The sequence below is a fragment of the Loxodonta africana genome, chromosome 7 (assembly GCF_030014295.1).
Source record: "Loxodonta africana isolate mLoxAfr1 chromosome 7, mLoxAfr1.hap2, whole genome shotgun sequence".
Classification (NCBI taxonomy): domain Eukaryota; kingdom Metazoa; phylum Chordata; class Mammalia; order Proboscidea; family Elephantidae; genus Loxodonta; species Loxodonta africana.
The window spans coordinates 48,195,239-48,221,966 of record NC_087348.1 but is presented as its reverse complement, the minus strand read 5'-3'; the positions used below and the strand labels follow the sequence as shown (position 1 = coordinate 48,221,966).

General features: G+C 37.3%; 1 protein-coding gene across 3 annotated transcripts in view; it reads left to right on the top strand.

The window, feature by feature from the left end:
- Window positions 1–26,728, top strand: part of PDHX (pyruvate dehydrogenase complex component X) — an 87,175-nt gene that overhangs the window by 36,930 nt on the left and 23,517 nt on the right. For all 3 annotated transcript variants that reach the window (XR_010322445.1, XM_064288305.1, XM_003412281.4), the window contains exons 4-6: window positions 6,215–6,414; window positions 8,227–8,325; window positions 25,881–26,055. Coding sequence is in view for 2 of the 3 variants with exons in the window: in XM_064288305.1 (XP_064144375.1) it covers window positions 6,215–6,414; window positions 8,227–8,325; window positions 25,881–26,055 (474 nt within the window). In the remaining variant the exon portion in view is untranslated. The remainder of the gene's footprint in view (window positions 1–6,214; window positions 6,415–8,226; window positions 8,326–25,880; window positions 26,056–26,728) is intronic.

Sequence of the window (26,728 nt, the reverse complement as noted above, 5' to 3'; positions counted from 1 at the left end):
TCTGACCCACCAGCCCACCTCTACTGTGAGCATGGATGTAATGCCTTCCTTTGTGTATTCTAACCAAAGACCATACTTTGGAACTTTATGCTCTACTTAGATGTAAATCAATAGACAATGTTTTTTACTTCGTGTTTCTTACTAGAAAATTCCCTTCCCCTTTTTTCTAGTCACTTAGGTCTTATTTTTTGCTTTCTAATTTGTCATACTTCTTTTACTTGTCATCTACAGCATTAGCAGCTGTGTTTAAACACATAGTAATCTGCAGTTTCATACAGCTAACCTCTTTGGAGGAAACGAATAAGAGGGTAGAATTTCTGTACCTTTGTAAATGATAAAATGTACATATTCATGCGAAAAATAGGTTCCTTGACTAATTTGTGTTATATTTTTTAAAAGAAAAAGATTGTTTAAATTAACCATCTGTAATAACTCCAGCTACATTTTATTGTGTGCACTTTTAGCAGTCTGTGCTCTTGCCCCTAGCTCTAGATTGTTTGGTTATGAGAGTCTTCTAGAATTGATAGCATTTTCCACTTAGCTGCTTAGTAATGCATTTCAAATTGCTAACAATGTTAGTGGGTCAGTGGTGCCTATTTATCTGCCTCCTAATGCTTGAAAAGGGAGGAGGGGCAGTTTACAATAGATAGCAGCTTTAGCAGCATAAATAGCTATTTCCTTGCCAAAGAGAAAATTGTATATATTTGGGGGGCTTTGTGGCTCTGTATTTATTCTGCATACATTTTAGATAATGGGAATATGTTTATGTCACAGTGTGTGCAATTTTGCAGGGAAGAAAATGAGGGGGAAAATTAAGAAGGCGTTACTGGTGCCTTTTTTCTTTTATTTTTTTTCTTCCAATACCACCTTCCTGCCCTCCTCCCCCACCACCGCGAGCACTAGCAAGAGTTATTCCTTTGTCTTTCATTGTGGGCTAGTTTTTGTATTAATACATGTAATGAAATGATTCTTGAGAAATACGTATATAAATAAAAGATTTTCGCTTTCAAGATCAAGGAGTAGAATAATTGAGCCTGTTAAAAGGCAAAGGATGATCTAAAACCAGTTTTTCATTTTAGCCCACGTTATTGAAAGGATTAAAAATTATGGTCTATTTCAGCTTTTCATAGGGATTTATTTCCAGTCTTTTAGAGGCTTTTATATTATTTTCTCCACAACTTCAGTATTTTTTTGTACTCTTTAAAATTTGTGCATCTGAATTCCATTTTAAATGTAAAATAATATTTATTACATTTAACTCGAACCAGAAACAAAGCTTAGATGCCGTTAAAAGTGTTAATGAAAGAATAATTGCTGTTCATGTAGATAATTTTATGATTTATTTCCAATTTATTTAATGGGAGAATTTTTAATTTCTCATTTAACCACTAGTACATTATCATCTACAGAACCTTAAGTTATTATACAGTAGAGATCATTTCGTCAGTTAATCTTAAATACAGTGTTCAGCAAATTGGGCAGCAGGTATTATAAATGATAAATTAATAAAATAGAATCTGAGGATGACATGTTTGAAAGGTTATTTAGAGGTTGTCTAGTTTGACTTTCAACATATTTAGATTGACTGTGTAATTTGTCATACAAACCAGGACATTTTTGAATGTAAAAGAATGTAAGATGCTAAAATTAATTAAACATAATGTTTTGAAATTTTTACCTATTGATTGGCAATAAATTCATTGATAGGATTTTATTGATCGGCTGTTATTATTCAAAACTATCTTCAGAAATAAAATTCTTTGTAAAAGTAATGTTCATGGATATTGAAGCAAATTTTTAAACTCAGTTTTGATCATCTGAATATTAAAAAACAATAGAGGGTAATTATTGTTGGCACATAGCTGTATCTCATGCTAATATTATGTTACTAGTACTTTTCTAAAAAATCTTTTTCTTTAATATGCTTTTATTAGGTTTTTTCCCCTGTTTTTCGTTAAATTGCCTGCAGTTGCCTTCAGAGTTGCATTTCATGGTTAAAAAATTTGCAGTTGTTGAGAACTCAATTGATTCTTCTCTGTAGCCCATACTACTTTTAAAAATTGTATTGTATTGAGAAAGTATTTTCACTCTTAAGTGCTGAGGTAGCTGGAAAGCTCTGAGCAGATTCTTCTAAATGGAAGATACTTTCAGTTCAATTTTTTTTCATTTTGAAATAGGTAAATTGTTGAAACATACAGTCTACTTTGCTCGTGAATGAAAACACAAATCAGTTATAATCTACCTTATAGCTTCTCCTTTTAAGCTTGTTTTTTAAAATATTGGCACCTTCTTGATGTGCTATGTGATAATTTTGATCAGGTGAATGCAGTTTACAGATTCGGTATCGATCGTCTTCAGTGCAGTCTCTAATGTCAGAGTGCAGTTGCGTCCTGGCTCTGGCCTTGTCGTCTTAAGCAAGTTGTTTAACCTTTCCGTGGCTCAGTTTCCTTGTCTGTAAATGGGAATAATACTAGTACTTGTCTCATAAGGTTGTTAGGAGCACTAAATGAGTTAATATCGTGCTGGAACAGTACCTGGCGCTTGATGAATCCCAGGCAGCTATTATTCAAGGACTTAATGTTTCTTCTCCCTGTCTGAGTTTTAGCTTGTTATGGTTTTGTATTCAGCTTCAGTGTTCCTTATGTATCTCCCTTTTAAACCAAAGTTCATTGCATGTATAAGTTAAACAGTACTGTCTTAGTTATCTAGTGCTACAGTAACAGAAATACCACAAATGGATGGCTTTAGCAAACAGAAATTTATTTTCTTACAGAAGTCCAAATTGAGAGTGCCAGCCCTGGGGGTGGCTTTCTCTGTCAACTCTGGAGGAAGGTTCTTGTCTCTTCAGCTTCTACTTCCTGGTTCCTTGGTGATCTCCATGTGTCTTGGCATCAGTCTTAACCTGTCTCTGCTCCGCTTGCTTGCTTGATCTTTTTTATATCTCAAAAGAGATTGACTCAGGGTACCCCCTACACTAATCCTACTCATTAACATAACAAAGACAACCAGTTCTCAAATGGGATTGTAACCACAGGCATAAAGAAACAAAATAAAGCCTGACTCTTAGCCACCCTGTAGGACAAAATAGAACTGCTCCATAAGTTCCCAAGGAGCAGCTGGTAGATTACAGCTGCTGACATTATGGTTAGCAGCCACGCTCTTAACCACTGTGCTGTTAGGGCTTCACCACAGACGTAGAGGTGAGGATTTAGAACACATATTTTGGGGGACATATCCATAACAAATATATATAAAAATAAATAAATAAAAACTTTGTGATGGTTCGAATCATCAGTCATGTGACTCAGCTCATCCCCACTAACTGTTGTGCGTGCCCTTTCAGTACTGGCTTTGTAGCTCTCAAACAGTTCTAGTTTTAAGAGAAAAACTGTTTATACCGTTTTTTAATTTACTATTTTTAAAAGTCAGAAATCAAAACAGTATTTATTAGCACCTTGAATGGTGTAAAACCCCCTCAAATAACTTCTTTTGGGAAATAACGCAGTAGATATTTTGTATTTTGTCTTCAGCATCCTTGGGATCATGATGAGCTAAGGAGGGCTGTAGAATGGTTTCAGGACATTTGCAGGTGGTTAATGCAGGCTATAGGGATGCCCCTAGTCCATAAGCCCCATACTCGGCGCCTGGACCTGGAGGTGGGATTCAGCCTTCGTATGTGTATTATTGAGAAACGTGATTTGTCATAGGCCTTACCTCCTGTTGGCTTGTATACTGCTATTTACCCACCAGTGCTGCCAGTCTGGCCCTAGTCTTTTAAGCATGAGTTTGCAACCCCTGCCAAGGGGGCACTCTTCTGTAGTCCAGTCATGATCCGGCTTGTTGAATGTATTATTTGTTTTAAGAATCAGTGATTTGGAGGAAAACAACCACAATAGTAATAATAACACCTTAAATACTCACATAGCAGTTACTACATGTCAGATACTAATTTATTCCTCAACAACTCTGTGTTGTTGTTGTTGTTGTTGTTATCATTGTTCGGTGCCATCAAGTCTGTTCCAACTCATAGCGACGCTGTGCACAACAGAACAAAACACTGCCTGGTCCTGCTCCATCCTCACAATTGCTATGCTTGAGCCTGTTGTTGCAGCCCTGTGTATTTTGAGTGCCTTCCAACCTGAGAGGCTCATCTTCTGGCACTGTATCAATGTTCCACTGCTATTCATAAGATTTTCACTGGCTAATTGTTTTCAGAAGTAGGCTGCTAGGTCCTTCTTCCTAGCCTGTCTTAGTCTGGAAGCTTAGCTGAAACCTCTCCACCGTGGGTGACCCTGCTGGTATTTGAATAGCGGTGGCCTAGCTTCCAGCATCACAGCAACACACAAGCCCTCACAGTATGACAAACTGACAGAGCGTGGGGTGACTTGGAGGGAAAACACAGCCACAGTGATAAAACACCCTTAACACTTACATGGCAGTTATTACATGTCAGATACTAATTTATTCCTCAACAACTCTGTGTAGTAGCTACTATTATTATCTCCAACATCTAGAGAAAACTAGCACACTGCTAAAAAGATCTCTTATTACACGAAGGGAATGGAAGAAGTCAGATGAATTACCTTAAATTCATATAGTGATTTTAATGACTTTAAATGAAATTATTTTAATGATGTAGGTATTAACTTCCTTTAACTTACTGCCAAGTTACATGGAAGTATTTCACTTGTCCTTGTCCATTGTATTTGGGGTCCTGCTTCATGGTGCCATTTTTTAAATGGAAAACAATGTGAGTAGTTAAATTTTATTCGATATTTAGATATGCTAGAAATTGAAATGATACTAAATGTTCATTATTGCCTGCTTGTGGTGCCAGTATCATATTGGTAGTGTATATATGGGGTCATTTGCAAGATTTATTGTAGTAAGTGAAAACAGCAAGGTGTCAGATTCAGTATAGTGTCTCAGACTTCAGAAATCTATTGATATGTTTAAAACAATTCTTTTTTTTTTTTAATTTTTAAATTAAATGAATGCTTTTCATTTGAGCGAAATTCTTTGTACTTGGATATTATTTCTTGGATTGCTTAGTATTTTTCCACTTGCAACTCATTAAGCATTCTTACTTAGTTTTATATAACCATTTCTTATGTATAGTTTGCTTCATCAAAGCGCTGTTCCTGTTCTCCGCCACTAATTAGTAAACTTAGACATCTTCCTAACACCCAGAACTTATGCCTTTTTACTTTAAGAATAGTCCACATACTAATAAGCATCAAAATTGGTATTACTCAGAAATGTTGAACCCATGCTAGGAATTATGCTTTTACTTATAATTACTGTATTAGTGAATGCCCTGCCTTCTGTCATCCTATTATGCATTAAATTGCATCTGTAATGAACCTTAGTTAGAGTAATTGAAAGGAAATGATAGAAATAATTAAAGAAATGACATTTTCTTCCAGGACTGAACTTAATAAAGTATTTCCATCTGAAGGTTCTCTATGGACTTTTTTTAATAAATGAAGAAGAATCAGCCCTTTCTTTATAAATTAACACTACTAAAATGCTTAAAATATATTTATCTTATATTTTTGAGAAAACCATCTTCAGTGTTATCTATGCTTTTTAATTGGCCTTATCTACAACAAAGTGTTTGGTTAGCTGAGACACAACTGTGTTTCTGATATACTTTTAAAAATTTCATGAAGTTTTATTTCTCAGATTTTGTAAATAGGGAAAGAAATATAGAGGAAGAAGGAAATTACACCTTACATTAACCACAATGGTTAACTAGCTCTTTTTTTCCAGAGACTTAAGTTTACTGAAGAGATTGTACTTTAAGTTAATTTCAATAAATAGGACTAACTGGAGAGTTAATGCCTATGCACTCTTGGAATTCCTAAGCCATTGTATAAAAACTATATGGGAAAGACAAAAAGTTGAGATATATAACCACAGTGTTGTGTTTTTGACTTGTAGTGATGGACATGAAAAAGAAGGTGGTAATGATAGCTCTTATGTATTCAAAGACGGTCAGAAAGAGGAGAGATCCCAGATTTTTTCTTTATTTCAGGAGATATATTAGAAACTGGGAGGGGAGGATGGTGAAGGAAGTGGGGATAGGTAGGACAGTATGGCTCAAAATAAGAGATATTTCCAACCAGTATAAATTTATCTAACAAAGGAATAAACTACTACACGAGGTCAAGAACCTCTTCATCTCTGCAATTATTTTCTTTTTAAAATATAGGTCGAAGAAGGAGCTAAAAATATACGGCTAGGTGCACTAATTGGTTTGATGGTTGAAGAAGGAGAAGATTGGAAACATGTTGAAATTCCCAAAGATGTAGGTCCTCCATCACCAGCTGCAAAACCATCAGTGCCTCATCCTCCAGCAGAGCCACTGGTTTCTGTCACTGTCCAAAAGGAACACAAACCAGGGAAACTTCAGTGAGTATTTTTATCTGAATGGTGATTAAAATAATAATACTAATATGGTAGCCTCTGGGGTATTTTAATCATTACCATGAAGTAGAAGGTTACTGATCTTTTTTCTCTTATGAGACTGAGGCCTAGAAATGATTATTTTACTATCATTGTTTATTCAACAAAGTTATTGAATACCTGTTATGTTCCATCTACTGTGAAAGCTTTGTTGACTCCGTAGAGAACAAAACAGCCTTCGTCCACTTTCAACTTGAATTAGGTTTTAGGATTCCCGAACTGCATTCAGTATACCAGACTCTGTACTGTGTTCCCATGGTTGGAATTCCAGTTAATATGAATTCTAGTTTCAAGTATATAACTGATACACAGTGCAATTAGCATTTAAGCATCTATTCCTTTTAAAGCTATTCTTCATTTGGATTTCTGACACAGATAAAAGCTCTTTTTTTTTTTTTCCAGTTGTGTCTATATCCAACACAGATACTTTGTAAACATAGTTTTAGAAAGAAAGCTTTAATTGATGGACTGCAAATTCTGGCACAAGTTTTTATTATATTTATTTAATACTCTATGTAATTATACAAAGTTTCATTTTCTTTATAAGAAAAGTTATTTATATGTGTATTATATATAATTTTTAGTTTACTATGGTCAGTTTTTAAATTTACAGTATTTGTTAAGTACCGGTTTTAAAATTCCCTTTATGTCTGACTCTGTTGCCTTTACTCTCCTTTCATTTTCTCTTATTTAATGTAAAAATCAGAAAATCAGAACACCTATATGCCAGTGTTCTCATTGATGTTTTGTACCTAATGACCTTCTCCCCTTGTAAATAAGTAATAAAAAAGAAAGGCCCAAGTATTGTTGTGTACTTCACCGTCATGTGCGACCTTGGACAGTAGTGTATACACTATCGTTCTACTAAAGTCAGTCATCATTAGAGACCTAACATGTGTCTGAGGTCCCAGGGTGTATGTTAAAAACCTTTTGACCCATGAACTAGTGTGTTTTCATTAGCCTGTACAATGTTGGCCCGCGCAGAGTTGGTTTTTTGTTTTGTTTTTTCATTTGAATTGGTTGCTAGTTAATTTTATATAAAAATCTCAAATTTTAGCTTTCTTGAAAAATCTGAATATTTCGCCATACCAGGCCCATCTCAGCTAGAGCTGAGGATTTTCCTGAAATGTGGCAAGTGACACAGTACCCCCCTACCCCCCCCACATATAGTAGTTTTAAACTTCTGGACTCAGCTTGTTTCACTCATTTTTCTTTACCTGACCATGTAGGCATTTATTTTTGCTACCTTTCCTTAAGATCTTAATGGAAAAGTAGACACTTACTAGTCACGTGCCGCCATTTCCTTGCCTATAAAATCACTGTAATTGTTTCTGCCTCTCTTACTCCTATGGCACATATATAAAGTAAAAGTGCTTTTATATAAATACTAGCGACTTTTATAAATATATGAAGGAACAATATAATTAGTTCTTTATCGATAATTGTGTGATGAGTAGCCATGTAAAAAAGAATTGTGGGAAATATAAGCTGTTTCCTCTAATGAATATTTACTTTTATTAAAAGAATATTTTTAAAAGAGTAACTGTGTAGTTAAATGTTTATGAAGATGTTTTGGCAATAAAGTAAACAGATTAATAAAGATTAATTTATTTGACTGTAACCATCTGTGGGAGTCACTGTAACTTTATTATAAGATTTTACTTTTTCTAATTATCAGCAAAACTGTTGACATTTAGATGTATTTGAATCAAATGCAAGTGCTAATTGGTTCCATTAATCTTCATGTTCCCTTCTTAGAGTCCGTTTAAGTCCAGCTGCACGTAATATTCTGGATAAACACTCACTGGATGCTAGCCAAGGCACGGCGACTGGCCCTCGGGGAGTATTCACTAAAGAGTACGTGTGTGGTTTGGAATAACCAGTTCCGTATATCATGATCACCTTTTTTCTGAAAGTATTTAAAGAAGAACTTGTTCAGTGTTAAGATTTAAAAGGAAGTACACTGTTCTTTTGTACTTTTAATTGCTTTTGTCAGTGTAAAATTGCATTCTGCACAAGGTTTGTTTACTGCATAATTGCAGCATTACTGAAGAACAGTTCTAATTTGGTAACTAAACTGGATCTTTGGGAATGGTGATAAGTGCAGAAAATTAGAATGCAGAACAGCGGAACTTTATATGGTTTTTAGCATGTATGAAATAATTATGCAATCGTATTTAAATTTCTGAAACATGTAGAGTCTTTTGTTCCCTTGGATGACCGGTCCATTTCTGAATAATATGCTGTATCCTATGCAATATGCCACACAGTGTATGCATCAATGTATGCTGAAGGCTATGAAAGATCAAGAAGAATTAATGGGCAGACAATTAAGCAGAAGTATGATGAGGCTGTAGCACTCAAAGTACTTGGAATGTGCAAGCCGAGTGGTGTACAGGGGACACTGAGTTTATGTTAATGGTGGTGGAACAATTTGGAAGAGTAGTAATGGTGGATGTACAACATGAAGAATGTGGTAATCAGTGTCACTGAATTTCACATGTAGAAATTGTTGAATTGGCCAATTTTTATTCTGTATATTTTTAGCACAATAAAGAAAATGATACCAGAAAAAGAGGAAAAAAAAAAGTCAAGGGGGATGAGATATGAGAAAAGCTCTTGATATTTGAGATTAGGTGACTTATTGGAGGGCGGTTCAGTAGTGTGGCAGCAGTGGAGTGAAGAAGTAAAACTTTCTTCTATTTCTATATGTGTTTAATACGTTTATAATGGGTATGTGTTGAAGAGTTATCAAGTCATCCCTTGGAATCTGCAGGAAACCCTGGTGGCGTAGTAGTTAAAGAGTTCAGCTGCTAACCAAAAGGTCGGCAGTTCAAATCCACTAGGCGCTCCTTGGGAACCTTATGGGGCATTTCTTCTCTGTGCTATAGGGTCGCTATGGGTCCGAGTTGACTTGACGTCAGTGTGTTTAGTTTTTTGATTTTTGTATCTACAGGGAATTGGTTCCAGGACCACCCCCCACCACCACCATCAGCCACAGATACCAAAATCCAGGGATGCTAATCCGAGGATGCTCAAGTCCCTTACATAAATTGGCATAGTATTTGTGTATAACCTTGTGCACATCCTCCTGTATACTTTAAATCACCTCTAGATTATTTGTAATACCTGGGTTTACTGTGTTAATACCATGTAAATGCTATGTAAATAGTTGTTTCATCACAATTGAAGACTTGCTCTGGAAGGTAGCCCTCTCACCTGTGAGTTTCTTGAGGTCTTTTGGAAACACTGATGCTGCCTGGGCATATTCTCCCGTATCTTGAAGTGCTTGAGGCTGTAGCATTTTACATAGGTAGCCAGCCATCCCTTACTAGTCCCCTCACATAGTCCCTTTGAGGGATCGCTTTGATCACTTAATTGCTTTTTAGGAGACCTTTTGTCACAGAAAAAAGGATGCACACAAGTAGGGAATGAATGAGACTCAAGGTGAACAGTGCTCAAACAACTAGTGCTGGGGAGAGACTGAGGGTCTGTGAAATGGCAGGAGGCTACAGCAGGGTGTGCCTACACATTACTTCACTCCTGTGGGTTCAGCATAGTGCTTGGTGTGCCGCAAATTCAAGTTTTACTTTTTGGAACGTTTTTTTTTGGATACGAGGACCAGCTGGATTAGTGCTGTAACATTTCCTAAGGAGAACCAAAAGGTGCTATCTTGCTAGATACCCTAAGAAAACAGTATTAAAAGAGTTATGTTTCTTTATATTTTTACCATTTTTCTTCCCCAACCTATTTCCCAATTCTCATCCTTGTCTTCATTTCTGAAACCCCCTATCGTAAAGAATTCAATCTCTGGACCTGGGTCTTCAAAATGTAAAAATTTAGAGAGGGTTTCATGAGAAAAATAGATCCTTAAAGCATGCATTATTGGGGGCTTTTGACTTTAAAAGATGCCTGTGTTTTAAGTTGAACATTATGGTGACCTTTGCAAAAAATTGTGGCCTGGTATAATCTACAGAAATATCTTCTTCTGTTTGGTTGGAAATTTGCAGGCTTTGGCATAAGCTGCCCCCAAAATACCTTAGCACACATTCTTGAAATAGTGATGGACAGCCTTCCTCCACACTTTGTCAACGGATAGTGCAAGTGGAATAGAAAAATCAGTTGCAACTGCCGAGAAAGTGCCTCCGATGCATTGTATTTATGAAGAAAATCACAGGTGTCAGGATTACTATTTCAGTTTTGCATAAAAGCACAGGTATTGCTCAGGAGATATGTTGTACAAAAACATTTATAGTTTACTTAGCCTGTGTATGAAAGAGAAATAATGTGACCTTTTTTTTTTAATTTGTATTGTGCTTTAAGTGAAAGTTTACAAATCAAGTCAGTCTCATACTTATATACTCCTAATTGCTCTCCTCCTAATGAGACAGCACACTCCTTCCCTCCACTCTCTCTTTTCTTGTCCATTTCGCCAGCTTCTGACCTCCTCTGCGCTCTCATCTCCCCTCCAGATAGGAGATGCCAGCATAGTCTCAAATGTCTACTTGATCCAAGAAGCTCATTCTTCACCAGCATCTTTTTCTATGCCATTGTCCCGTCCAATCCCTGTCTAACATGTGACCATTTTAAGAAAGCAGCTGCCAGGGCCATGGTTAGAAGGAGAACACATTTACGTTCTTTGTAGTCAGTCTCCACATTTTTGGTATTGTTGTTAGGTGCCATCAAGTCAATTCCTACTCATAGAGACCCTATGTACAACAGAACGAAACACTGCCGGGTCCTGCGCCGTCCCCACAATCGCTGTTATGCTTAAATCCATTGTTGCAGCCACTATGTCAGTCCATCTGATTGAGGGTCTCCCTCTTTTTCACTGATCCTCTACTTTACCAACCACGATGCCCTCCTCCAGGGACTGATCCCTCCTGATAACATGTCTAAAGTATGTGAGACATAGTCTCGTCATCCTTGCTTCTAAGGAGCATTCTGGTTGTACTTCTTCCAAGATAGATTTGTTCATTTTTTTTGGCAGTCCATGGCATATTCAGTATTCTTCTTCAACACCACAATTCAAAGGTGTCAATTCTTCAATCGTCCTTATTCATTGTTCAGCTTTTGCATGCATATAAGGCAATTGAAAACACCATGGCTTAGGTCAGGCCTACCTTAGCCTTCAAAGTGACTTCTTTGCTTTTCATCACCTTAAAGCGGTCTTTTGCAGCAGATTTGCCCAATGCAATGCGTCTTTTGATTTCTTACCTGAGTGTTGATTGTGGATCCAAGTAAAATGAAATCCTTGACAACTTCAGTCTTTTCTCCATTTATCATGATGTTGCTTATTGGTACAGTTGTGAGGATTTTGGTTTTTGGTTATATGTTGCGATCCATACTGAAGCCTGTGGTCTTTGATCTTCGTCAATAAGCGCTTCAAGTCCTCTTCACTTTCAGCAAGCAAAGTTGTGCCATCTGTATAAGGCAGGTCGTTAATGAGTCTTCCTCCAATCCTGATGCCCTGTTCTTCATATTTTATGTATATATATTTATTTATCTCCTTGGTGTAGCTACATCTTAAATCATAGTTGTAATTAATTTTTGTACTCATAACCCTGTAAGACCAGAGTAGAACTGCCCCGTAGGGTTTCCAAGGAACAGCTAGTGGATTCTAACTACTAACCTTTTGGTTATCAACCAAGCTCTTAATCACTGCGCCACCAGGGCTACACTCATAACGCAGCATCAAAAGAACTGTTAGGTGTGGCAGGCAAGTTTATAGTATGTTTTTAGCAATCTTTCTTTTCAAAACTAATTCACAGCATACATTGTGAAGAATGTAAGTATTGTCCTTAACAACTTGTATAGAAATTGTTGAATGGGAGCCTAACCTGCTGTGTGCCTTTACTGAAAACACAATAAAATACTATTTAAAAAACAGAAAAAACTGATTCATGGCACATCAGATGAATTACTGCAAGATCCTGGTGGAGAAGACGCTCCTCTGAGTGAACTGCCAGAGCACCCTCTGACTTGCTGCAGATGTGTCTAGTATGTTTGTTTTTCTTCTAGTTTTGATGGTTTTTAATGGCCACCTGATTATCTGTTTAGTTTGATTAATTATTTGATGGACAGAAATCATTAAAATCTCTCTGCATTACAGAAACTTAATTAAACAATAATTCACATTTATACCCCATGGGATATGTAAGTGTATCAGCAGTAAAAGTTTTCTGTGAACCAGTGTCCACAATTGGTTTTCTATTTGCTTATGATTGTTGACTCTTGTTTACGTTAATTCTTCACTAAGTGCTTCACTACCCAAGAATCTTAATTAATACAGGGATGAAACTAGACTGCCTGTTTCTTGAGAAAGTAATAAATAATAGTTATGCTTATAGTGAGATACAAATGTGTCTAGTTAGTATTTCCAACTTTTTTTTTTTTTTAAGAATTTTTAAAGCACTTTCTAGAAGGCAGTAGGTAATACATAGCAGTGAAAACTTCTGTTATTGTTTTCATAGTCCAAACACAAAAATTCCTCATGGGAATGATTTTTCTTTTTCTTTCTTTCTTTTTTTTTTTTTTTGTGCTTTAGGTGGAAGTTTACAGACCAAGTTAATTTCTTGTACAAAAATTTATACAAATATTATTATGTGACACTAGTTGCAATCCCTTTCCACCCTGGGTTTCCCCTGTCCATTCAACCAGCTCCTGTCCCTTCCTCCCTTCTCATCCTACCTCCAGACAGGAGTCACCCATTTGGCCTCCTGTATCTGCTTGAACTAAGAAGCACACTCTTCACGAGTATTGTTTTATGTTTTATAGTCCAGTGTAATCTTTGTCTGAAGAGTAATCTTCAGGAATGGTTTAGACCTGGGTAAATAGAGCGTCCAGGAACCATCACTGCAAGGGTCCCTTCAGTCTCAGTCAGTCAGACCGTTAAAAAAAAAAAAAAAAAAAAACCCAAAACCAAACCCATTCCCATCAAGTCGATTCTGATGCACAGCGACCTTATAGAACAGAATAGAACTGCCCCATAGAGTTTCCAACGTGCGTCTGGCAGATTTGAACTGCTGACCCTTTGGTTAGCAGCTGTAACACTTACCCACTTTGCAACCAAATTAAGTCTGGTCTTTTTAGTGAATTTGAGTTCAGCACCCCACTTTTCTCTCCTGCTCTGTCAGGCACTCTCTGTTGTATTCTCTGTCAGAGCAGCCTTTGTGGTAGCTGGGCACCATCTAGTTCTTCTGGTCTCAGGCTGATGGTGTTTCTGGTTTGTGTGGACTTTTCTGTCTCTTGGCCAAATATTTTCCATGTGTCTGGTGTTCTTCATTCTCCTTTGCTTCAAGTGGGTTGAGACCAATTGATGAGTCTTAGATGGCTACTCGCAAGCTTTTAAGACCCTGTATGCTACTCACCAAAGTGGGATGCAGAACATTATCTTTTCTTTTATTGTGCTTTAAGTGAAAGTTTACAGTTCAAGTTCTCATACAAAAATTTATACATGCATTGTTATGTGACCCTAGTTCCCCTATAATGTGACAGGACACCCCTCCTTTCTACCCCAGATTTCCCTTGTCCATTCAGCCAGCTCCTGTCCCTTTCTGCCTTCTCATCTCACCTCTGGACAGGAGCTGCCAATTTAGTCTCATGTATCTACTTGAACTAAGAAGCATACTCTTCACGAGTACCATTTTATGTCTTATAGTCCAGTCTAATCTTTGTCTGAAGAAATGGTTTTAGTTTTGGGCTAATAGAGAGTCCAGGGCCATGTCTTCTGGGATCCCTCCATTCTCAGACCATTAAGTCTGATCTTTTTACTAGAATTTGAGTTCTGTACCCCACTTTTCTCCTGCTCTGTCAGGGACTCTGTTGTGTTTCCTGCCAGAGTGGTCATTGGTGGTAGCCAGGCACCACCTATCTCCTGGTCTCAGGCTGTGGAGTCTCTGGTTTATGTGGACTTTTCTGTCTCTTCGCCAAATATTTTCCTTGTGTCTTTGGTGTTCTTTATTCTGCTTTGCTCCAGGTGGGTTGGGAACAATTAATGCATCTTAGATGGCCACTTGCTAGCTTTTAAGACCCCAGATGCCACTCACCAAAGTGGGAAGCAGAACATTTTCTTTATAAACTTCGTTATGCCAGTTGACCTAGATGTCCCCTGAAACCATGGTCCCGAGACCCCTGCCCCTGCTACTCTGTCCCTCAGAGTGTTTTGTTGTATTCAGGAAACTTCTTAGCTTTTGGTTTAGTCCAATCGTGCTGACTTCCCTGTATTGTGTGTCGTCCTGCCCTTCACGTAAGATGATTCTTATCTACTATCTAATTAGTGAATACCTCTCTCCTTCCCTCCCTGCCCTTATAACCATCAAAGAATGTTTTCTTCTGTGTTTAAACCTTTTCTTGAGTTCTTATAATAGTGGTCTCATACAATATTTGTCCTTTTATGACTAACTGATTTCACTCAGCATAATGCCTTCCCAATTCATCCATGTTATGAAATGTTTCCAGGATTCATCATTGGTCTTTATCATCTCATAGTATTGCTTCGTGTGAATATACCACAATTTGTTTATCCATTCATCTTTTGATGGACACCTAGGTTGTTTCTGTCTTTTTTTTTACTATTGTGAACAGTGCTGCAGTGAACATGGGTGTGCATATATCTATTCCTGTGACAGCTCTTATTTCTGTAGGATATAGTCCAAGGAATGGGATTGCTGAATCACATAGTACTTCTATTTCTAGCTTTTCAAGGAAGCACCAAATTGATTTCCAAAGTGGTTGTACCATTTTACATTCCCACCAGCAGTGTATAGGTGTTCCAGTCTCTCCACAGCCTCTCCAACATTTATTATTTTGTGTTTTTTGGATTAATACCAGCCCCCCCAAAAAAAAATTTTGTTTTTTTGGGGGGGGGGTTAAGATGGTATCACATTGTAGTTTTGATTTGCATTTCTCTAATGGCTAATGATCATGAGCATTTTCTCATGTATCTGTTAACTGCCTGAATGCATTCTTTGGTGAGATGCCTGTTCGTATCCTTTGCCCATTTTTTAATTGGGTTATTTGTCTTTTTGTTGTTGAAGTTTTGCAGTGTCTTACAGATTTTAGAGATTAGATCCTGATCAGATATGTCCTAGCCAAAAATTTTTTCCCAGTGCATGGGTTGTCTTCTTATTCTTCTGATGAAGTCCTTTGATGAACATAACTGTTGGATTTTTAGGAGCGCCCAGTTAACTAGTTTCTCTTCTGATGTTTGTGCGTCGTTAGTCATGTTTCATATTCTGTTTATGCCATGTATTAGGGCTGCTAGCATCGTCCCTATTTTTTCTTCTGTGATCTCTATCATTTTGGATTTTATATTTAGGTCTTTGATCCATTTTGAGCTAGTATTTGTACATGGTGTGAGGTATGGGTCTTGTTCCATTTTTTTGCAGATGGATATTCAGTTATGCCAGCCCCATGTGTTAAAGAGACTGTCTTTTCTCCATTTAACAGACTTTGGCCTTTTGTCAAATATCAGCTGCTCATAAGTGGATGAATTTATCTCTGGATTCTCAATTCTGTTCCATTGGTCTATGTATCTGTTGTTGTATCAGTACCAGGCTGTTTTGACTTACTGTGGTGGTATCAAAACCAAACCCAGTGCCATTGAGTCAATTCCAACTCATAGCAACCCTATAGAACAGAGTAGAACTGCCCCACAGAGTTTCCAAGGAGTGCCTGGTGGATTCGAACTGCCGACCCTTTGGTCGGCAGCCGTAGCACTTAACCACTTTGCCACCAGGGTTTCCATGATGCTATAATATGTTCTAAAATCAGGTAGTGGGAGGCCTCCCACTTTGTTCTTCTACTTCAGTGATGCTTTTCTTATCCTGGGCCTCTTCCCTTTCTATATGAAGTTGGTGATTTGTTTCTCCATCTCATTAAAAAATGCCATTGGAATTTGGATTGGGATTGCATTGTATCTGTAGATGGCTTTGGGTAGAATTCACATTTTCACAATGTTGAGTCTTCCTGTCCATGAGCTAGGTTTGTTTTTCCACTTATGTAGGTTTCTTTTGGTTTCTTACAGTAGTGTCTTGTAGTTTCTTCATATAGATCTTTTACGTCTTTGGTTAGTTTTATTCCTAAGTATTTTATCTTCTCGGGGCTATTGTAAATGGTATGGATTTGGCAATTTCCTCTTCAGGGTTCTCTTTGTTGGTGTAAAGGAAGCCAACTGATTTTTGCATGTTTATCTTGTATCATGATACTTTGCTGAAATCTTTTATCAATTCCAGGAATTTTCTTGTGGATTCTTTGGGGCTTTCTGTATATAAGATCATGTCATCTGCAAATAGGGATACTTTTACTTCTTCCTTACCAATTTGGATGCCCTTTATTTCTTTATCTTGCCTTATTGCTCTGGCTAGGACCTCCAACACAATGTTGAATAAGAGTGGTGATAAAGGGCATCCTTGTCTGGTTCCTGTTCTCAAGGGGAACGCTTTCAGACTCTCTCCATTTAGGTTATGTTGCCTGTTGGCTTTGTATAAATGCCCTTTATTATGTTGAGGAATTTCCCTTCTATTCCTATTTTGCTGAGAGTGTTTATCGTGAATGGGTGTTGGACTTTGTTAGATGCCTTTTCTGCATCAATTGAAAAGACCATGTGGTTCCCGTCTTTTGTTTAATTTATAGAATGGATTACATTGATTGTTTTTCTAATGTTGAACCATCCCTGCATACCTGGTATGAATCCCACTTGGTCATGGTGAGTTATTTTTTTGATATGTTGTTGAATTCTATTGGCTAGAATTTTGCTGAGGATTTTTGCATCTATGTTCATGAGGGATATAAGTCTGTAATTTTCTATTTTTGTGTGTGTGGTGTCTTTAGCTGGTCTTGGTATCAGGGTTATGCTGGCTTCATAGAATGAGCTCAGAAGTATTCCGTTCTTTTCTATGCTCTGAAATACCTTTTAGTAGTACTAGTTTCCACTCTTCTCTGAAAACTTGGTAGAATTTTCCAGTGAAGCCATCAGGGCCAGAGTTTTTTTTGTTGGGAGTTTTTTAATTACCTCTTCAATCTCTTCTTTTGTTATAGGTTAATTTAGTTGTTCTACCTCTGTTTGTGTTTGTTTAGGTAGGTACTGTGTTTCTAGAAATTCATCCATTTCTTCTAGGTTTTCAAATTTGTTGGAGTACAGTTTTTCATAGTATTCTGTTATGATTCTTTTAATTTCTGTTGGGTCTGTTGTGATACCACCCATCTCATTTCTTATTTGGACTATTTGCTTCCTCTCCTGTTTTTCTTCGGTCAATTTGGCCAGTGGTTTTTCAATTTTGTTGATCTTTTAAAAGAAACAGCTCTTAGTCTTGTTACCTCTTTCAATTGTTTTTCTGTTCTCTGTTTCGTTTAATTTGCTCTAATGTTTATTATTTGTTTTCTTCTGGGGCCCGAGGGCTTCTTTTGCTGCCTTCTTTCTGTTTGTTGAAGTTATTGGGTTAATGTTTTGATTTTGGCCCTTCTTTTTTAATTTGAGCATTTATTGCTACAAATTGACTTCTGAGCACTGCTTTTGCTATGTCTCCAAGGATCAGATAGGATGTGTTTTCATTCTCATTTGATTCTGTGAATTTCTTTATTCCATCCTTGATTTCTTTTTGTCAGAGATTAATATTGCCCCACTTTTTTTTTTTTTATTGTTTGCATGATACATTTTTTTCCATCTTTTGAGTTTTAGTTTGTTTGTGTCTTTGAGCCTAAGGTGTGTCTCTTGTAGGCAGCATATAGATGGATCGTATTTTTTTATTTGTTTGTTTTATCCGTTCTTCCCCTCTCAGCGTCTTTATTGGTTCATTTAGTCCATTTACATTAAGTGAAATTATCACTAGGTATGAGTTTAGTGCTGTCATATTGATGTCTTTTTTTGGTGTATGTGTTGTGGACAGTTTCTTTGTTCCACTTAATTTTATTTATGTATTTTCTTTTTATCTTTTTCATTGTTGTTGATTTTGTATTTGCTGAGTCTTTATGTTTTTCTTCTTTTTTATTTTGATGTGTAGGATTGTTAATTTCCTTTGTAGTTACCTTAGAATTTACCTCCATTTTTCTAAGTTTAAACCAATCTTTATTTCTTGATACCACCTTAACTACCTCTCCATGTGAAAGTTCTGTGACTACACTATATTGTTCCTTTTTTTGTTTTAACCTTGTCATCTTTTACATATTGACATCTTTGTTTCCCTATTTTCAGTGGTTTAGCTTTGACTTCTTTTTGTGACTTCCCTATCTAGGTTGATACCTGGTTGTTCTGTCTTGTGTTCTAGTCTTGGGTTGTTATCTGATATTACTGATTCTCTAACCGGAGGACTCCCTTTAGTATTTCTTGTAATTTTGGTTTGGTTTTTACAAATTTTCTTAATTTCTGTTTCTCTGGAAATGCCCTGATTTTGCTGTCATATTTGAGAGACAGTTTTGCTGGATATATAAGTCTTGGCTGGCAATTTTTTTCCTTCAAGGCTTTATATATGTCATCCCATTGCCTTCTTGCCTGCATGGTTTCTGCTGAGCAGTCAGAGCCTAGTCTTATTAACACTCCGTTGTTGGTGACTTCGTTTATTCCTAGCTACACTTAAAATTCTCTATTTATCTTGGTTTTGGCAAGTTTGATTATAATATGTCTTGGTGACTTTCTTTTGCGATCTACCCTGAGTGGGGTTCGATGAGTTTCTTGGATAGGTATATTCTCGTATTTCATGATATCAGAGAAGTATTCTGCCAGCAAATCTTCAACAATTCTCTCTGTGTTTTCTACTCCCCTCCCCTGTTCTGGTACTCCAATCACTCATAGGCTATTCCTCTTGATAAAAAAAAACATTCCTCTTGATAGTCCCACGTAATTCTTAGGGTTTCTTCATTTTTTTAATTATTTTATCTGATTTTTCCTCAAATATGTTGGTGTCAAATGGTTTATCTTTGCTCTCACTGATTCTGACTTCCATTGTCCCAATTCTGCTGCTGTGACTTTCTATTGAGTTGTCTAATTCTGAAGTTTTATTGTTGATCTTTTGGATTTCTATTTGCTGGCTCTCTGTGGATCTTTCCAGCCTGTTAAATTTGTCATTTTGCTCTTTCCAAACTTTTTTATAGATATTTTCAGACAGTAACAATACAGATTTTTGTAGTCTCCTCAAATGTTCATTCCTTTGTTTTTAATTGCTGACTGGGTAAATTGAAGATTCCTATATATGTAAATTAATATTCTGGATGTATTACTCTGATGCTAAGTTTAATGTGATTTGAAACGCAGATTACCATATTTTTCCAAAATAACACACCAATGCATATAATGCCTGTAGTGCACCTATGCAAATACTGTGCGAGGGGGTTGCATGGTTGGCAAAAAACATATGGCATGTGTCATTTTGTAAAAATATTGTAATAATATAGATTTTATTAGAGAGATGGTAAGCGAAGATTTAATGTGTTTATGTTAAATAAGATGGAAAGGGACTAGTAATGTTAGGCTGTAACTTGTAAGGACTCTTAAAAGCTAAATTACTTTCATTGAAGAGTTTTTCTGTCTGGCTAGGGATTTGGCTCATGACATAAAATTCTAGGGATTGTATTAATAGTTGTTTGCTTTGCATGTTAATGTAATCAGAATTAACTGCAAAATAGTGGTTTGGTTACAGATATCATAATTAAAAATTTATTTCCAAACATAGGTAAGTTTGTTGTCAAAAGCCAAAGAATTATCTCCTCAGGCCTTCCCTGACCATCCTATTTTAAAATAACACCACCCTCTCTGTCATTTTCTATCTTCTTACCCTGTTTTCTTCACAGCATATCACTTTCTAGTCATTTATTTATTAGTTTAATGTATGACTCTCCCTGTAGAGTAAAAGTTCCTTGAGGGTCTTTTTAAACATTTTATCCCCAACACCTGTAATATAGTAGGAGCTTGAGAAATACTGACTTTGTTGTTGTTGCTGTTGTTACGTGCTGTCGAGTTGGTTCCGACGCATAGTTAATCTCTGTACCACAAATCCTATGCCATCTGCCTGGTCCTGCTCCATCCTCATAATCATTGCTATGTTCAAGCCCATTGTTGGCAGCTACTGTGTCAGGCCATTTCGCTGAGGGTCTTCCTCTTTTTTGCTGACTTTTACCACTGACCCTCTTCTTTACCAACCATGAGGTCCTTCTCCAGGGACTGGTCCCTCCTGATAACATGTCGAAAGTATGTGAGACGAAGTCTCGCCATCCTTCCTTCTAAGGAACATTCTGGCTGTACTTCTTCCAAGACAGATTTGTTCATTCTTTTAGTTGTCTGTGGTATATTCAGTATTCTTTGTTACCACCATAATTCAAAGGCATCGATTCTTCTTCAGTCTTCCTTATTTGTAGTCCAGTTTTTGTAGGCATACGTGGCAATTGAAAACAGCATGGCTTGGATCAGGTGGACCTTAGTCCTCAAAGTGGTATCTTTGCTTTTTAGCACTTTAAAGCAGTCTTTTGCAGCAGATTTGCCCAATGGAATACATCATTTGATTTCTCGACTGCTGCTTCCGTGAGTGTTGGTTGTGGATCCAAGTAAAATGAAATCCTTGACAATTTCAACCTTTTCACCACTTATCATGATGTTGCTTATTGATCCACTTGTGAGGATTTTTGTTTTATGTTGAGGTGTAATCAATACTGAAGGCTGTGGTGTTCGATCTTCATCAGTAAATGCTTCAATTCCTCTTTGCCTTCAGCAAGCAAGGTTGTGTCAACCTACATATCGCAGGTTGTTAACGAGTTTTCCTCTAATTCTGATGCCGCATTCTTCTTCAGATAATCCAGTTTCTTAGATTATTTGCTAAGCGTACAGATTGAACAGGGCTGATGAAAAGATACAACCCTGACACACACCTTTCCTGATTTTAAACCACATGGTGTCGCCTTGTCCTTTTCGAAAAACTGCCTCTTGATCTATGTACAGGTTCCTCATGAGCACAATTAAGTGTTCTGGAATTCCTATTCTTTGCAGTGTTATCCATAATTTGTTATGATCCACACAGTTGAATGTCTTTGCATAGTCAATAAAACACAGGTAAACATCTTTCTAATATTCTCTGCTTTCCATCTGACATCAGCAATGATATCCCTCATTCCACGTCCTCTTCTGAATCCGGCTGCATTTCTGGTAGTTCCCTATCGTTGTACTGCTGCAAGCACTTTGGAATGATCTTCAGCAAAATTTTACTTGTGTGTGATATTAATGATATTGTTCTATAATTTCCGCATTCTGCTGGTTCACCTTTCTTTGGAATGGGCATAAACATGGATCTCTTCCAGTTGGTTGGCCAGGTAGCTGATTTCCAAATTTCTTGGGATAGACAAGTGAGCACTTCCAGTGCAGCATCCATTTGTTGAAATATCTCAGTTGGTATTCTGTCAATTCCTGGAGCCTTGTTTTTTGCCAGTGCCTTCAGCACAGCTTGGACTTCTTCCTTCAGTACCATTGGTTCTTGACCATATGCTCCTCCTGTAATGGCTGAACATCGACCACTTGTTTTTGGTATAGTGACTTTGTGAATTCCTTCCACCTTTTTTTGATGCTTCCTGCATTGTTCAACATTTTGCCCATAGAATGTTTCAGTGTTGCAACTTGAGGCTTGAATTCTCTCTTCAGTTCTTTTAGTTTGAGAAATGCAAAGCGTGTTCTACGCTTTTAGTTTTTAACTCTAGGTCTTTGCACATTTCACTATAATACTTTGTCTCCTTCAGCACCCCTTTGAAATCTACTGTTCAGTACCTTTACTTCATCATTTCTTCTATTTGCTTTAGCTACTCTTTGTTCAAGAGCACGTTTCCTAGTCTTTTCTGACATCCGTTTTGGTCTTTTCTTTCCTTCCTCTCTTTTTAACGACCTTTTGCTTTCTATTTGTATAATGTCCTTGATGTCATGCCTCAGCTTGTCTGCTCTGCAGTCGTAAGTGTTCAAGAAGTCAAATCTCTTCTTGAGATGGTCTCTAAATTCAGGTAGCATATACTCAAGGTCATACTTTGGCTTTCATGGACTTGTTCTTATTTTCTTCAGCTTCAGCTTGAACTTGCATATGAGCAAGTCAGTTTGTTTTCTGAGTATTCCGTCTGGCAAGGTCCACATGTAACATTGCCATTTATGTTATTGAAAAAAGGTATTGCAACATGGAAGTCATTGGTCTTGCAAAATTCTGTCTTGCTATCTGCGGCATCATTTCTATCACCAAGGGTGTATTTTCCAACTACTGATCCTTTTTTGTTTCCAGCTTTCACACTCCGGTTGCCAGTCATCTTGATTTTATGTTTGGTCTATTTCAGATTGTAGAAGTTGGTAAAAATCTTCAATATCTTCATCTTTGGCCAGAATGATGGTGCCTGAGTTTGAATAATAGTCATATTAACTGGTTTTCCTTATAGGTGTATGGATATTATCCTATCATTGACAGTGCTATACTTTAGAATAGATCTTGAAATGCTCTTTTTTATGATGAATGCAATGCCATTCTTCCTCAATTTGTCATTCCCAGCATCATAGACCATATGATTGTCTGATTCAAAATGGCCAATGCCAGTCCATTTCAGCTCAGTAATGTCTAGGATACCAGTGTTTATGCGTTCCATTTCATTTTTGATGACTTACAATTTTCCTAGTTTCATCCTGAGAAATACTGAGTTAGACATGGAGCTTAACCTCTTTGAGTCTATTTCTTCATCTATAAAATGGTGGTATTAATACCGTCCTTAATGACTAGTGTAAGATTAAGTAATTAACATAAACTCAATACCTGACACACAATGGGCTTATTTTTCTAGTTTTGCTTCTTTCATAGGGATCCAAGATAACATTACAGCATTTAAGATTTCCTTGTCAGTCTGTGCTTTTATCTTAAAAAAAAAAAAAAAATCATCTCTAATTTTGAAACAAGTAAATTATGCTTATTAAGTTCACCCCATTCTGGATCTGTTGTAAAGCATGGATGCACTTTCCAAAAAAGGTACCAATACACGTTTTGGGAGCTCTTTAATGTCATGTCCCAGATCAGAGACTTCCTGTCTGTATCAGCTTTCTATTGCTATGTATCGTATTACTACAACTTTAGCAGTTTAAAACAACTTTCATTTATTATCTCACAGTTCTATAGGCTCAGCATGGCTGGGGTTCTCAGCTCGTGTTCTCACAAGGCTGAAATCAAGATGTTGGCCAGGGCTGGGGTTTTATCTGAGGTTTACAGTACTCTTCCAGACTTGTATGGTTGTTGGCCAAATTCAGTTTCTTGGGGCTGCCGGACTTTGGCCTCTGGTTCCTTGCTAGCTGTCACTGGCTGTCAGCCAAGGACTGCGCTCAGTTCCAGAGGCTGTCCTCAGGTGCTTGCCATGTGGTTGTCTCCATAGGCAGTTCACAACACAGTTGTTTGCTTCTCCCAGGCCAGCAGGAGAATCTCTGTGGCTTCAAATATCTTTTTTCCCCAGAAGGCCCAGTTCTTTTTAAGGGTTGCCCCAAATAAACTCCATTCCATTAACTCTAAATCAACTGATTGAGACCTCAGTTGTGTCTGCAAAATCTCTTCGCGTTTGTCATGTAGTGAAATCCATCATATTCACAGTCCCACTCATACCTGGGAAACGGGAAACCCTGGTGGCGTAGTGGTTAAGAGCTACGGCTGCTAACCAAAAGATCAGCAGTTCGAACCTACCAGGCGCTCCTCAGAAACCCTATGGGGCAGTTCTGCTCTGTCATATAGGGTCGCTATGAGTCGGAATCGACTCGATGACAACAGGTTTGGATTTTACTCATACTTGAGATTATGCAGGGTGTATATGAGTCAGAATTGACTGGAGGCAACGTGTTTGGTTTTTTTTAAATACTCCAGGGATGGGAATCTTGGGGCCATCTCAGAATTCTGCCTCCCATACTGCCATATTTTACTAAGTAAATGAATTTATATTGGGGGAGGATAATTGTCTTCTGAAATGTCGTTAACAGATGCTGGGCTTTTCTTTTCTCCAGTTCTTTTGATAAACAATACCAAAAAAGTAACTGTGTTTGATAAATTTTTTAAAAATATTATTTAGATATGTATCACCCTGAAGTTGTTTTTAAATTATGCAAAACTAGTTTTTTTTTTATTGAAAGGTACTTCCCAATTAGCTGTTATAAGCTATTAAAATTTTCCAAACTATTTTGTTTAAGAAAATGTATAAATTTGTATACCCGTTGTAACAGCATAGTGAATCGAAGTGTTTGGCCTATTTAGTAGTCTAATTATATCCTTTTAAAAAACAAAGATAACCTTTGTCTTAGAGTAAGACAAAGGCAAGTCTGTAGTTATTTTCCATTCTACATGAAGTTGTAGGTTAGGTTTATGACATTAGGTTCCACTGATAATTGAACAAAATAAAAAATGGTATATTGATTTTTTGGCCATAAACTGATTTGTACTAAAATAAACAATGATTTAGTAAAAATTCTAATCAAAGTGATAGAATCAATTTGACACTTTCTGAATGCCATGTGAAAATTATTTCACAAGTATACAGAATGAGGATATGGCTTAGTTAATGAATTACTCATCTACTAAATGGCTCTCTTCCCCCCAAAAAAGACTAATGTCCTTTTAAAAAAATTAATATCTACACCCAGTACTTTGATAAAATTCCAGTGATTGTTTGGGTTTTGAAAATATGTAAATATTGTATCCAGTGAATAAATAATGTGAATCAGCAGACTAGGTGTTTTAGTTTCTTAGTGCTGCTGTAACCCAAATACCGCAAATGGATGGCTTTAACAAACATATTTATCTTTTCACAGTTAGGAGCCTAGAAGTCCGAATCCAGGGCACTGGCTCTACGGGAAGACTTTCTGTCTTTGTCAGCTCTGGGGGAATGTCCTTGCCCCTTCAGCTTCTGTTCCTTGATTCCTTGCCGATCTCCAAATCTCCCCCAGTTTGTCCTTGCTTGACACAGTGGTTAAGCGCTCAGCTGCTAACTGAAAAGTTGGCAGTTTGAATCTACTAGCTGCTCCATGGGAGTCTGCTTCCATAAAGATTTACAGCCTTGGAAACCCAATGGGTCAGTTCTGTTCTGTCTTTTAGGGTTGCTGTGAGTTGGAATTGAATGGACGCCAACAGGTTTTTTTTTTTTTTGTCTCTGTGCACCTTTGCTGTCTCAAAAGTAATTGGCTTAAGACATACCCTAAACTGATATTAAGATAAGCAAGAAAACCCTATCCCAGATGGGAGTATATCCACATGTATAGGGGTTAGGATTTATAACACATGTTTTTAGGGGACACAATTTAATCCATAGCACCAGGTAAGAGACAGATCTACTTTTCCAGCTCAAATAAGTGTTTGGCATTATAGCCTTCACATCTGTATATTCTGTGCCTTCCTCCACATCTTGTTGCTAATCAGAGTTATCTAATTCCATTTTATCTCCAGGGATGCTCTCAAACTGGTAGAGTTGAAACAGATGGGCAAGATCACTGAACCCAGACTGACGCCAGCCCCTCCAGCCCCTCCCACAGCACCTTTGGCCACACCGGCCACAATAGGGCCATCCTATCCCCGGCCAATGGTCCCACCAGTATCAACTCCTGGACAGCCTAATGCAGTGGTAATATCTTCCAAATAGATTTTTAATTTTCAGATTTGTGTGAGAGAGAAAGAGGGAAAACTAGGACAACTAATGTATGTTTTATGAGTACTTTTACCAGTCCACTTTGGTAGTAGTTAAAAGTGGTAAAGAAAAACCATTCTGAGTGCTTTATTTGCAGATTTCTTAGCTCAAACCAAATTTGTTTGTACAGTGCTAACTTCCAAATAGAACATTAGACTATGACTCAGTCTTAATGTATCATGAATGCTCTATCTTCAGTACCATGTGTTGCCCTATAATCATGCTACTTGTCATGTCTCTTTTTTTCTCAGCTGTTATACTAATAATTGGCAGCTGACACGAACTCCCTTTTGTGGATATGTTTTATTTTTTAAACAGGGAGTGAGCCCTAATGGCGAAGTGGTTAAGAGCTCAGGCAGCTAACCAAAAAGATTGGCAGTTCAAATCCACCAGCCACTCCTTGGAAACCCTATGGGGCAGTTCTACTCTGTCCTATAGAGCTGCTATGAGTGGAATCAACTTGACAGCACACAGCAACAACAACAGTCTGACTGTGAAGAACTATATGGAGTGTGTAGCGAATCCTTCTTTTCTTCTCAGATACTTGCGGTGTAAACAACCCTTTTTTGTTTTCAAATTACTCCACTTTGCCACTTCTGTATCCTTTTCC